Source organism: Vulpes vulpes, chromosome 10 (assembly GCF_048418805.1).
Source record: "Vulpes vulpes isolate BD-2025 chromosome 10, VulVul3, whole genome shotgun sequence".
Lineage (NCBI taxonomy): Eukaryota > Metazoa > Chordata > Mammalia > Carnivora > Canidae > Vulpes > Vulpes vulpes.
This window is the reverse complement of record NC_132789.1, coordinates 52456870-52471357: the sequence shown is the minus strand read 5'-3', so window position 1 is coordinate 52471357 and position 14488 is coordinate 52456870. Positions and strand designations below refer to the sequence as shown.

General features: G+C 43.0%; 1 protein-coding gene across 7 annotated transcripts in view; it reads left to right on the top strand.

Annotated features, from left to right (window-relative positions):
• The first annotated feature begins 2647 nt into the window (after positions 1–2647).
• MAST2 (microtubule associated serine/threonine kinase 2) overlaps positions 2648–14488 on the top strand; it is a 213387-nt gene continuing 201546 nt past the window's right edge. For all 7 annotated transcript variants that reach the window (XM_072724105.1, XM_072724104.1, XM_072724103.1 and 4 more), the window contains exon 1: positions 2648–3165. In XM_072724105.1, coding sequence (XP_072580206.1) covers positions 2977–3165 — 189 coding nt within the window. In that variant the 5' untranslated portion in view covers positions 2648–2976. The remainder of the gene's footprint in view (positions 3166–14488) is intronic.

Here is a 14488-nt window from a genome sequence, read left to right as displayed (position 1 = left end):
TTATTTATTTATCTGAAAGACTGAGAGAGATAGAGGGAGCACAAGCAGGCAGAGGGGCAGAGGGAGAGGGAAAAGCAGACTCCTTGCTGAGCAGTGAGCCTGACATGGGGCTTGATCCCAGAACCCTGGGATCATGACCTTCCAAAGGCAGACACTTAACTGACTGAACCACCCAGGTGCCCCACAAGACAGACTCTTAAAAATGTAAAGTAATCAGGAAAGTGATATCATATCACCTTTATTATATTCTATTGGTTGGAAGTAAGTCATTGGTCCCATGTACACTCAAGAGGAGGGGATCACACAAAGGCATAAATACTGGGGTAGAGGCAGATCATGAGGGCCACTTTAGAGTGCTGCGCTGATGTTCCTAGTGAAATAGAAGGTGAAAAGTAAGAGTGGATTTCTGGTGCCTAAGTTACCAAGGCTGAGTCAGTGGATTCTCCTGCCAGAGACTGTGAATCTGGAATGGTGATGCAATTATGAAGAGATTAGAATCCTTTTGCAGAGATGTGTTACAGTAGTATAGTACATTGTCTGGTGGTGGTGTGGGAGTGGTGGTGACAGTAGTGTCCTGAAATTGTCCCTGATTTTCAGTTTGTAGAGCCTTCTTGTTTCCTGCCAGTTTCATAAGCTTGCTTCTCAATCTCTGCTCAATTTTGTGAGCCCCTCTATATAGCCTTCCAATAAATTCTCCCTTAGGCTTAGGATGGTCAGAGTTTGTTTCTCTTGTTTGTAACCAAGAATATGGCAGATCTTGTACATGCAGTTAACTGTAGACAGCTGGTATTACTGCAAATAGTTGATACAGGAAGAATTAATAGTTGATACAGGAGAAGGGAAGGCAGGCAGAAATTAGACTTTTTTTTTAAAAAAAATTTTATTTATTCATGACAGACATAGAGAGAGAGAGAGGGAGAGAGAGAGAGAGAGAGAGAGAGGCAGAAACACAGGCAGAGGTAGAAGCAGGCTCCACGCAGGGAGCCTGCTGTGGGACTCGATCCCCGGTCTCCAGGATCACACCCCGGGCTGAAGGCGGCGCTAAACCGCAGGGCCACTGTGGCTGCCTGAAACTAGATTTTGGATGGGCTTGTCAACTATAGTAAGTGTACATTTCATCTTGAGGGTCATGGAAATCCATTTAACTGTTTTAAACAGGAGAGTAACATCATCTTATACGGAGATTCTTGTAATGGCTTTTTGGAAGATGGGTTTGAAAAGAAAAGGAGTAGATGTAGGTGAACCAGTTTATAACGTTTCTTAGTCAAGTAGGTGAGAATAAGTAAGAGTTGAGCTGAGGTGGTGTCAGTGGGATGGAAAGAGGACACAGATTGGAAAGATAGTAAGGTTATAGAAGCAATGTGACTTGTTGATTAATTGGACATGGGAGCAGAAGGGGAGGAAAGAGCCTAGGATGACAACCAAATTTCTGGTTGAGGCAACTGGACGGATGGTGGTGAGGAACTGAAACTGGGAATGCAGGAGCCAGCTGGTGATAGGCTGTATATTTGGTTATGTGTGTTGGGTCTGGTGTCTGACAGACCTTGGTTTGAGTCTTGGCTTTGCACTTATGAACTATGTCATATTGGGCATGTTATGTAACTTGAGACTCAGTTTCCTCAATTATAAACTTGGAAATAATATAACTTAACTCTTGTTTGTGTATGTATGAATAGAATGCACAGCCTGGTTTCCAGGAGGCACTCTATAATGCTGGCTATTATTACTTCTCAAAGAGGGTTCAGGGAAGAGGCCCAGGATAAACTGAGAGAACTGTGTTCAAGACAAAAGAGGAAAAATACAACGTTGTGGCAGCCCAGCTGAAGCCAGAAGGAGGAGGCCAGACAGGGCTGAGCTACAGCCACGTTGCTGTGAAGATGAGTCACTGGAAGTGCAGGCAGGGCTGCCCAGGCCACAGCTGGACTGGCTGTGGCCAGGCTGGACTGGGCTATAACATGACTTCATTGTCAGTGGGGAATCATGAGAATTGTTCCAAAAGCCTTTGTGTCCTCCTCTTCCTCCCAGAAGGAATCCATCATGTCTTCCTCGTCTATAGGACTTTCCATACACTGTCTTACTTTCTGGAAGCAGCAGGAAACAGTAGAAAGGGGACATAAAGCAAGAATTTGAGTCGTCTAGTTTGATCAGTGGTTTGCCGACTGACCTGGCGCATGTCACTTTACCTCGGTCTTCTTGCTTTGTAAGACGAGAATGACCAGATCTGCATCCAAAGTGTGACGTGAAGACAGTTGGCGAGTGCTCCGTAAAACTGTCAATAAAGGACGGTGGGTGCTCCATCAATTAATTGTATATTTTGTCTTCTTGTTCCTGGTCCCTCTCCCGCTCGATCCTTGAAGACACTGATTCAATCCTAACTCCTTTTCAGATCCCTAGCGCTTAGCTTGGCGGGGTATACAATTTCATGAATGGATGAATGAAAGAATCAATGAACGCGCTCCGCCCCAGCAGCCGCGCCGGGAGCCCCGCCCCCTTCCGTTCTGCCCACCTCGCGGGGAGGCCACGGGCGGGTCTCTCGCGACCGTTCGCCGGCGCGTGCGCGGGAGGCGGCGCGCGGCCAGAGGCGGCGGGCGGGCTCCCCGTGCGCGCGCGCGCGGGGCGGGGAGGGCAGGGGCGGGGCCGGCCCAGAGGCAGGCGGGCGGGCGGGCCGGCTGGCTGCTGGCTGTGGAGCCGGCGGCTGTGGCGGCTGTGGCGGCGGCGGGTGGCCCGCCGAGCGTGTGCCGGGTGGGAGAGGACGAGGCGGCGGGGATGCTGCCTCCTCCCTAAGGAGCGCCGAGGACGTCGCGGCGCTTGAGGCCCCAGAAAGCGCGGAGGAGCTGCGAGCTGGGGTCGGTGGCTTCGGGCACCCGCCCGGCCATGGTGGCCGCGGGCGGTGGTTGGCGCGGCAGCGCTGCGGCCCGGGGCCGTGCGGGGCCGGGACAGTCGCGGTGCTGACGCCCGCGGGGCCCAGCCGCGGATATGAAGCGGAGCCGCTGCCGCGACCGACCGCAGCCGCCGCCGTCGCCGGCCGGCCGTCGCGAGGATGGGGCTCAGCGGGCGGCGGAGCTGCCTCAGCCCCAGCCCTTGCCGCCGCGCCGGCGAGCGCCGCCCGGGAGGCAGCTGCTGGAGGAGCGGACCGGGCCCTCGGGGCCCGAGGTCAAGGAGCAGGTAAGGCGGCCGGCCGGGTCCGGGAGGGAGAGGATGGGGAGCGGGAGCCTGAATGGGAGCAGTGGGGGAGGGGGACCTCCGGCGGGAAGACTTGGGCTAAGGCTTTGGAGGGGTGGGGACTGTGTAGTTCGGCCGGAGGAAAGGAAGGTCTGGAGAGGCAGAAAAATGGGGAGTGGAGAAATGGAAGTCATGGCCTGGGGTTGAATGGAAGTGGGGGAACAGGGATTTGGAAAAAATGGTCCTGTGGGCGTCTGTAGTCAGGGATACTGGATGCGAAGAAGGGACGCTGGAATGTGGCCTGGGAGTAAATGAACTGCAAAGAATAGGCTCACTAGAGGGATACTGAGGAGTTGGCCCGAGGGGTAAATAGTGTATGTAAAGTAGGGAAAATCAATGTGATGTAGTAAATGTTCTTTACTAGAGGTTGTCTTGACTGTTATTAAAAACGGATGTCGGGATCCCTGGGTGTCGCAGCGGTTTGGCGCCTGCCTTTGGCCCAGGGCGCGATCCTGGAGACCCTGGATCGAATCCCATGTCGGGCTCCTGGTGCATGGAGCCTGCTTCTCCCTCTACCTGTGTCTCTGCCTCTCTCTCTCTCTCTCTCTCACTGTGTGCCTATCATAAAAACAAACAAACAAACAAACAAATAAATAAAAAATAAAAACGGATGTCATTTCTAGGAATTCTCTGATTTGGCCATTATTATATAGTCTTGGAGGAGTGCGTTCAAATCTTCAAGATCCTTTTCGGTAACGATCTGTTTCACGAGAAAGCACTTTTAAAACACCTGCATATGTGCAATTCCAAATTCAGCGCCGCGAATAGAGAATTTACAGGGATAGGCTCTGTCTTCTAGGAGTTTACTACTGAAAACATCGTCATAGGAAAACGGACATAGAGAGCAGTGTGAACGTATTCGTGGAGTTTCTGAATGGACAGGAGGTGTGTGTATAATTCATTAATCAAGCGTAGGTGTATTTAGAAATAGGGGATAAAGGTCAGTTGTATCAGGGAGGAGAAAGTAGCTGTAGAGGGTGCAATGAGAGGAGACTGTGTGGTCCTGACTGCATGGATTTTGCAGAAACTTATTCTGTAGTAATGAACTCTATGACAGTTTTCCATTTGTTCAGCCCTCGTAACTTCATCCTTGACTTTTTCAAGACCTTTATTAGATTTGCCTCTTTTCCATCAGTTAAATAAGTATTTTACATAGACATCATTCTTCATTGTACAGTTTCAGTGATGCACATGCTAGCACTTGGATTTTTTCCTTTTGTTCTTTCACCTTTTATTCTACACCCAGCTCCGAGTAGACTGCCTCATTCCCTATCTCTGCCCTTGGTTTCAAGCCACTGAATGTTGTCCCTGGCTATAATTTACTCCCTCATTCTTGTTTTTTTTTTTTTTTTTTTTTTTTAACTTTTAAAGATTATTTACTTATTTATTTGACAGCGCGCGAGCGAGCGCGCGTGAGCATATGCAAGTAGGCAGAGTGGCAGGCTGAGGGAAAGAGAGAAGGAGACTCCTTACTGAGCAGGAAAGGAAGCCCACTCAGGATTGGATCCCAGAACCCTGGGATTATGACCTGAGCCTAAGGCAGATGCTTAACTGAGCCACCTAGGCGCCCCCCTCATCCTTTTTAAAAATATTCTCTGCAGTACCTAATTGAAACTTTTAAGATGTTTAATCCTTTAATCATCTCCTGACTTAGTTTACTTGATTCAGTTGACCTGCTTCACTAAAGAGTTCAAGGTTATTTGATTTTTCCCTTCTTCCCTACCTCACAATTATGTATTTATATAGCAAGCAAGCAGGCTCTCCACCCAGTGTGGGACTTGAACTTACGACCCCTAGGTCAGGAGTCACATGTTCTACTAACTGAGCCAGCCAGGTGACACTGTCTCAAAATTTGTGTTCACTCATTCTTTGCTTAAATTCTAGAGAAAGAAGTATTCATCTTCCTCTCGGAGGCTATCCTTGTGCTTATGTGCTTGATTTCATCCCCTCTCATCTGATATAGGCCCTTGTTATGTGTCTTATTTTCTTTTTGTCCTATACCTCCGAAAAAAGCAAAATACAGTTTCCCTGGATTGTGTAACTTACCTAAGTTACTTTGTTATCTCTTCTTTGCTTTATTAGCAACCTTCTTGGAAAATGAGTTTGTATTCGCTGTCTCAGCTTACTTACCTGTATACATTTCTCATATTACAATTTGGCTTTTTTTTTTTTTTAAAGATTTTATTTATTTATTCATGAGAGACACAGTGAGAGAGAGGCAGAGACGGGGAGCCTGATGCAGGACTCAGTCTCAGGACCCAGGGATCACAACCTGAGCCGAAGGCAGATGCCCAACCCCTGAGCAACCCAGGCATCCTGGCTTCTTTTTTTTTTTTTTAAGTTTGTTTATTTAAGTAACCTCTACACTCAACATGAGGCTGGAGCCCATGACCCTGAGATCAAGAGTTCCATGCTCTTCCAACTGAGCCAACCAAGCACCCCCCGCTTTTTTTTAAAAAGATTTTATCAGTTTATTCATGAGAGATACTGAGAGAGAGAGAGAGAGAGAGAAAGAAAAAGAAAAAGAGAGAGACAGAGAGAGAGAGACAGAGACATGAGCAGAGGGAGAAGCAGGCTCCATGCAGAGAGCCCATGTGGGACTCGATCTCCGGGACCCCAGGATGACACCCTGGGCGGAAGGCAGGCGCTAAACCACTGAGCCACCCAGGAATCTCCTCAAGTACCCCTTAAAGTTTGACTTCTACCCTTAAAGTATTCCAGAACTATTGTGTTCAAGGTTACCAGTAACTTTGTATGTTATTTACTTTTTTTTTTTTTTTTAAGATTTTATTTATTTATTTGAGAGACAAACAGAGAGGCAGAGACATAGGCAGAGGGAGAAGCAGGCTCCCTGCGGGGAGCTCCATATGAGACTCAATCCCAGGACCCAAGGATCACACCCTGAGCCAAACGCAGGTGCTCAACCACTGAGCCACCCAGATGCCCCAGTTCAGGGAATTTTAAATTACTAAATTTGATAGTTTTCACTCCAGTCTTCATTGTCTCTTAGTTCTGTGAACTGTTTGTCATTGTTGCCCTTCTTGATATTTTCATTTCTTTTGTAATGTCCATTACACTCCTGTTTCTCTGACTGCTTCCTGTGTATCTTTTTTTGTTTTCTTTTTTCCTAAATCTTTTTTGAGGATATGTTCTCAGTTCTTAGCTCTCCTTTATTGTGCTGTTTTTTTTAGCAGGCCTACCCTATTCATGGGAAGTACTTAGGATGTGGAACAGGGTCTCTGGTCTTTTATTCAGGGCCTCGTGTCACAGAATCTCCTTGTAGAGTGATCTGAGTGAATCTCCAGGCTTGACCTCTTTCCTTTTTTTTTTTTTTTTTTTAAGATTTTATTTTATTTACTCATGAGAGATACAGAGCAAGTGAGCGAGAGGCAGAGGGAGAAGCAGGCTCCACGCAGGGAGCCCGACTTGGGACTCGATCCCGGGTCTCCAGGATCAGGCCCTGGGCTGCAGGCGGCACCAAACTGCTTAGCCACCGGGGCTGCCCTTGACCTCTTTCCTTAGCAGTACTTTTCCCTTTCTGTGCTCAATGTTTCCACGATAGACTTAGCATTTGTGATCTAAATATTATGATTTTTATAGTTTGATGGTGTCCTCTAAAGTCCATAACTTGGAATTATTTGATTTTGAAAAGATAAAAATTTTCTTGTGTGCATTATGAGACTGGATGGATTACATTCATTCAGGGAGTAAGCTTAGCTAATCAATAAGCATCGATTTCTCACAGGTGACTTCTTTTCTCATGACATGGAGTAATGCTTGTTATACTTTATACGATGCTGATATTTGGGAATAAGTTCTGAACAGGATGCAGGACTTGGTTCTCTGGCTTGGAATATCCTTAAAACAGAATCCATTATTTCTCTGTTGAAGTGTGCTTTTCCCTGTCTTTCCTTTTTCTTTTCATCTAAATTGAAGTTGTATCCATGGTCTTTGCCCCTCTCACTTGATCCCCTTATCCAGGTTTTTTGCTGATTCTACCTTCATGGCACCTTTCAAATCTTTATTCTCATAGTCATCACCTTAATTCAGCATTTATAAACTTGTCTTGGTTGTTGTAATACCTTAACTGTGTTTACTCTGCTTTTAGTCTTTTAACCTCAATTTTTTTTGCATTCTAGTTACAAAAATAAGATTATAACTTACTGCCTACCTAAGTTCCAGTAGTAGATAAATATTTGTAAAATGATTGTTTCTTTTTTTTTTTTCCTTTTTAAAAAAGGATTTTATTTATTTATTTGAGAGAGCATACATGAGGGACAGAAGGGGCAGAGGGAGAGGGAGAAGTAGGTTTCCTGCTGAGCAGAGAGCTGGAGGGCCACACTTGGGGCTCCAGGCTGGATCCCCAGGTCCCTGAGATCATGACCTGAGCTGAAGGCAGACACTTAACAAACTGAGCCACCCTGGTGCCCCTCATTTCATTTCTTTATCTTAAGAAACCTTCATTAGCTTATTACCTATAGAATAAAGTCTGGAGATGTTGGTATTTCAAGGTCTACTTGATTCTTACCACTATTTATTAAAATAATTGGAGTTATATGCCCCTTCTCTTGGTTCCCAAGCCTTTGCTTTATAAATTCTCTGAGGCCCACATTGTTTCATTTACTGTTGTACAACTAAGGCCCACTATGGTATTTGAAACATAGTTATTAGTCTGAATAATTATTAGAAATAATTATTAGAAACATAGATAAGTGGTGGTGCTTGAAACATTTATTTGCTCATCGGTTTCAGTGTCTCTTCAGAGAAGAAACTCCTCAAAGACTGTCTTATTCATTATAGTATGCCTTTAGTGTTTTAACTGGTATGGTAGTGGGTGGTCAGTAAATATTTGTTTACTGCTGGACACTTTCATATACTAATTTTAATTAATTATCCATCTGAAAAACTCTTTCTTTTCTGCTTCTTCCCATTGAAATTCTACTCAAGCTTCCAGGCCTAACTCAAATGCTACAGAAAGTGTTCTTTGAAGTTGTTTTTCCATGTGATATCCTCCTAAGAGGATCCTGGATTGTGCTTAATAAATCTTTAAATCTCCTGAAATTTCAGTTCTAAAAATTCTGTGACTCAGAAAGTGAAAGCTTGGGTTCTATGAGATTAAATGAGAAAGTGATTAGAAAGCACATAGTAGATAGGTATTTTTTTTTTAGTAGATAGGTATTTAATAAATACTAATTCTTATCTCACTTTGTTTCTATAATACAGCTTTTTGTCTGTTATGTAGTATATAGTAGGTGTTGAATAAATATTTGCTAACTGAGCAAATGAATGAATCAGTGTATTAACACTTTTATCCTTCTGTGTTCATTCTGCATTATTTCATTTCTGCTTTTAAGTTGTAGATGACTAAGGGTAGGAACTCATCATTTTTTTTGTACTGTAATGCATATTCTAGGCTTTGCTCACAATAGGTGCTAAGTATTTATTGATGAATAGAAAATAATTCAAATATTTGGGTGATTTGAGTAATAATGGCAGTATGATAGAAATAGCCAACTAAAGGAAATGAGAGGATGGAGGAAGGGGGAATTTAATTTTAGTTCCTAGAATTCCCTCAACACATTGAGAAATTTTCAAAATTATTTTCCTATTCTTTTTTTTTTTTTTTTAACTTATTTATTATAGTCACACACAGAGAGAGAGAGAGAAAGAGAGAGAGGCAGAAACACAGGCAGAGAGAGAAGCAGGCTCCATGCACCGGGAGCCTGACGTGGGATTCGATCCCGGGTCTCCAGGATTGCGCCCTGGGCCAAAGGCAGGCGCCAATCCGCTGCGCCACCCAGGGATCCCCTCAAAATTATTTTCATGTAAATCAGCACCATCTCTTTCCTCTGCACTAGAATGTTAGTACATTGGCAAAAGCATAGAGAAGTAAAGAGGAAGCTGCATATTTTGTGTAGGGAACTAAAATCAGTTTGGTATTGCTGGAGCTGGAAGTTTAAGGCATAGATGGTGAGTTAAGAGACTGAAGGAGCCTGGATTGTCTTTAGTACTGTGTAAAAGAGTAATAATAAGCATGGGAGCAGGATGGTCTTACTTGTGTTTTAGCTGGATTACTTTGGCAACTGTGTGGGGATAGAATGTTAGATATGGTGATTAGGACATGAACATTTGAGAATTCTTCTGAATTTTCAGTATAGAAAGTTTATTAGCCCTCCCTCCCGTCTTATCCACAAGTGAAATGTATAAAGGCAAGCTCCTGAAAATCTGTTAGCTTTGGAGTGTTTGATTTTTTTTTTTAATTTTTAATTTATTTATGATAGTCACACAGAGAGCGAGAGGCAGAGACACAGGCAGAGGGAGAAGCAGGCTCCCTGTGGGGAACCTGATGTGGGACTTGATCCTAGGACCCCAGGAACATACTCTGAGCCAAAGGCAGATGCTCAACTGCTGAGTCACCTGGGCTGCCCACCATTCACTCTTAAATGATAGTTTAATTTTGCTCCTGAAACAAACTCTTTCCAACACTCTTTGTCCTCTTTACTGTCAGTTGCTGTCAGTTGTTGTCCTTGTTTCCCATTTAACTGAGGGGGGGGAGGGAGATTGAGGAATACTTCCACAAACTCCCATTATAAATCACCTAACCTACCTGTGTCTGTCTGTACCTACAGTCTATCCCTTCTCTCCTGTTGCTGTGAACAAGCTCTCCAGGATCACCCCCTGGACTGAAGGTGGCGCTAAACTGCTGAGCCACCTGGACTGCCCGATTTTATTTATTTTTGAGAGAGACAGAGAGAGAGAGAGAGAGAGAGAGAACGAGCAGTGGGGAAAGGCAGAGGGAGAGAGAGAGAAACAGACTCTCTGCTGAAAAAGGAGCCTGATGAGGGACTTGATCTCTGGACCTGGAGGCCATGACCCAAGTCAAAGGCAGACACCCAACCAACTGAGCCACCCAAGTGCCCCAAAGTTTCTATTTTAGTAGAGGGTATATCACACTTGGTCTTAGCCAAAAGCCTGAGAAGTGATAGTAGAAGGAATATAAGATAATGAAATAAAATATATAGTATGTTATATGGAGATTAATACTATGAAAAAATAAAGTAGGGAAGGAGGATAAAGAAGGATGAGGGATTATGTTTTTTTTTTTTTTTAATTTTATTTTAGTTTTTTAGAGAGAGTGTGCAAGAGAGAGCAGGGGAGGGGCAGAGAAAGAGGGAGGGAGAGACTCTTAAAGCAGCTTACACACCCAGGCAGAACCCAGTGTGGCTCCATCTCATGACCTTGACATCATGATCTGAGCTGCAGTCAAGAGCTGGATGCTTAACTGGTTGAGCTACCCAAGTGTCCCTGGTTTTATCTGTTTACATTTTATTTTATTTTTAAATGATTTATTTATATGAGGGAGAGAGAGAGCACGTGTGTGCAGGCAAGTAGAGGGAGGGGCAGAGAGAGAGGATCCTGAAGCAGACTCCCCACTAAGCTTGGAGCCTGACTCTGGGCTTGATCCCAGGACCCTGATATTGTGACCTGACCCAAAATCAAGAGCTGGCTGCTTAACTGACTGAGCCAACCAGGCACTCTTATATTTATTTTAAAAATTATTTATACCATCCGTCACCATGTGATATTACAATATTGTTGACTATGCTGTATTTTTCATCCATGACTTACTTATTTTGTAACTGGAAGTTTGTACCTCTTTAAAAAAATTTTATTTATGAGAGGCAGAGACACAGGCAGAGGGAGAAGCAGGCTCCCTGTGGGGAACCTGATGTGGGACTTGATCCTAGGACCCCGGGATCACACCCTGAGCCAAAGGCAGATGCTCAACTGCAGAGCCACCCAGGCATCCCTGAGGTTTGTACGTCTTAATCCCCTTTACCCATTTCCCACATCTACCTCCCCTCTGGCAACCACTAGTTTGTTCTCTGTATTTAAGAGTCTATTTTGGGGTACCTAGGTGTACTCTTTATCACATCTCTTTATACTCTTTATCCATCCATTTATCGATGGATACCTGAGTTGTTTTTATAGTTTGGCTATTGTAAATAATGCTGCAGTAAACGTTGGGGTGTGGATATCTTTTCAAATTAGTGTTGTTTTCAGTTTCTTCGGGTAAATAACCCAGTAGTGGAATTACTGAATCATATGGTATTTCTGTTTTTAATTTTTTTATTAAATATTTTATTTATTCATCTATTCATGAGACACACACACACACACACACACACACACAGAGAGAGAGAGAGAGAGAGAGAGAGAGAGGCAGAGACACAGGCAGAGGGAGAAGCAGGCTCCATGCAGGGAGCCCGATATGGGACGAGCCCAATACGGCAGGCGTTAAACCGCTGAGCCACCCAGGGATCCCTTATTTTTAATTTTTGAGGAACCTCCATACTGTTTTCCACAGTGGTTGTACCAATTTACATTCCCATTAACAATGCCTGAGGGTTCCTTTTTCTTCACATCCTCACCAACAATTGTTATTTCTTGTCTTTTTGATACTAGCCATATTTACTGGTGTAAGGTGATATTCTCATTGTGATTTTGATTTTGATTTGCATTTCCCTGATAATTAGTGGTGTTGAGCATTTTTTCATGTATCTTTTGGTCATCTATGTCTAATTTGGAAAAATCCCTATTTGAGTTCTCTGCCCTTTTTTTTTTTTTTTTTTTATTTTAAAGATTTTATTTAGGGCAGCCTGGGTGGCTGAGCAGTTTAGTGCTTGCCTTCCGTCCAGGGCATGATCCTGGAGACCAGGGGTCCCGTCCCACGTTGGGCTCTGCGTGGAGCCTGCTTCTCCCTCTGCCTGTCTCTCTCTCTCTCTCTCTGTGTCTCTCATGAATAAATAAATAAAATCTTAAAAAAAATTAAAAGAAAAAAAGACTATTTATTCATGAAAGACAAAGAGAAGGCAGAGTCATATGCAGAGGGAGAAGCAGGCTCCTTGCAGGGAGTCCATGTGGGACTCGTCATGGGACTCGATCCCAGAATTCCCGGACCACTCCCTGAGCTGAAGGCAGATGCTCAACTGCTGAGCCACTGAGGCGTCCCCCATTTTTAAAAAGTAATCTTTATACCTAGTATGAGGCTCAAACTCACGACCCCAAGATCAAGAGTTGCATGCTCCATGTATTGAGCCAGCCAGGCGACCGATCTGCCTATTTTAAAATCAGATTGTTTGAGGTTTTTTTTGGTGTTGAGTTGTACATGTTCTTTATATAGTTTGGATATTAACCCTTTATCAGGAACATAATTTGCAAATATCCTTTCCCATTTAGTAGGTTGCTTTTTTGCTTTGTTGGTGGTTTCCTTTGCAGTACAAAAGCTTTTTATTTTGGTATAGCCCTAATAGCTTATTTTTGTGTTTGTTTCCTTTGACTGAGGAGACCTATCCTCAAAGAGGATACTAGATATTACTATACTAATACTAGATACTAGTATATCTACTATCTAGTAATACTAGATATTACCATACTATACTATATATTATTTGCCTTATTACTAAGGCAAATGTGCAATAGATTACTGCCTATGTTTTCTTTTAGGGGTTTTATGGTTTTAGGTACCACAGTTAGGCCTTTAATCCATTTTGAATTCATTTTTGTGTGGTGTAAAAAGTGGTCCAGTTTTATCATTTTGCCTGTGGCTGTCTAGTTTTCACACTGCCACTTATTGAAGATACTGTCTTTTCCCTGTTGTATATTCTTGTCTCTTCTGTCTTAGGTTAATTGACCATATAAGCATTGGTTTATTTCTGGGCTCTCTACTTTGTTTCATTGATGTATATGCCAGTACTATACTGTTTTGATTACTGGTTTTGTAGTTTACCTTGAAATCTGGCATAGTGATACCTCCAGCTTTGTTCTTTCTTAAGACTGCTTTGGTTAAAAAAAAAAAAATAGACTGCTTTGGTTATTTGGGGTCTTTTATGATTCTATACAAATTTTAGGATTATTTGTTTTAGTTCTGTGAAAAATGCTATTGGTATTTTCATAGGGATTACCTGGGCATTTTAACAATATAACTTCTTCGTATCCATGAGGATAGTGTCTTTCCATTTGTTTTGTGTTGTCTTCAGTTTCTTTCATCAGTGTCTTATAGTTTTCAGATTATACATCTTTCACTTGGTTAAATTTATTTCTAGGTATTTTATTCTTTTTGGTGCAGTTATAAATGGGATTGTTGGGTTGCCTGGGTGGCTCAATGGTTGAGCATCTGCCTTTGGCTCAGGTCATGATCCTGGGGCCTGGGGATTGAGTCCCACATTGGGCTTCCCACAGAGAGCCTGTTTCTCTCTCTGCCTGTGTCTCTGCCTTTCTCTCTCTGTGTCTCATGAATAATAAAAAAAATTCTTATAAACAGGATTGTTAGTTTCTCTTTCTGCTACTTTATTGATAGTGTATAGAAATGCTACATATTTTTGTGTATGAATTTTGAATCTTTAACTTTACCGAATTAATTTATTCTAATAATTTCTTTGGTGGGGTCTTTAGAGTTTTCTTTATATAGTTATCATGTCATTTGCAAATAATAACATTTTTATTTCTTCCTTACCAATTGTATGCCTTTTATTTCTTTTTCTTGTCTGATTGTTGCAGGTATGACTTCCAGTACTGTGTTAAATAAAAGTAGTGAGAGTGGGCATATTTTGTTCCTGACCTTAAAGGAAATGCTTTCAGTTTTTTACTATTGAGTATGATGTTAGGTATGGGTTTTTCATAAATGGCCTTTATTATGTTAAGGTATGTTCCTCTAAATCCACTTTGTTGAGGGATTATGGCTTTAACTGGTATCAGGAAAGGCATCCCTTTGGAAGGGGATATTAAAGACCTGAAGGATTTAAGAGAGAGAGGCATTTAGATTTTCTGGGGAAGGGCATACTTGGTAGAGGGAATAGGAAGTACCATGGGCTGGAAGCATACATCCACTTCTAAAATTTGTATTTGGCCAGTGTGGCTGCATGGAGTGACTAAGAGGATGAGTAGTAGATGAGCTCAGAGGGGAAGGGTGGAGAGAGAAGTGCTGGATTGTGGAGAGTTGTAGTTCATGAAGGGTCTTATTGGCCATTGTAAGGATTTCAGCTTTATGTTGAATGAGATGGGAAGCCATTGGAGAGTTTTGAGTAGAGGAATCGTGTGAATGAACATTCATTTTAATCCAGTCTATTTGGCTACACTTCTGGGACTGAATGGTTATGTGGAAGCAGAGAGACCAGGTTGGAGGCTTTTGCAGTAATTCAGGTGAAAGAGCAAATGATACAAAATAATTGTCCACATGTAGGAGAGTGCTCCTCTTTATAGCTAA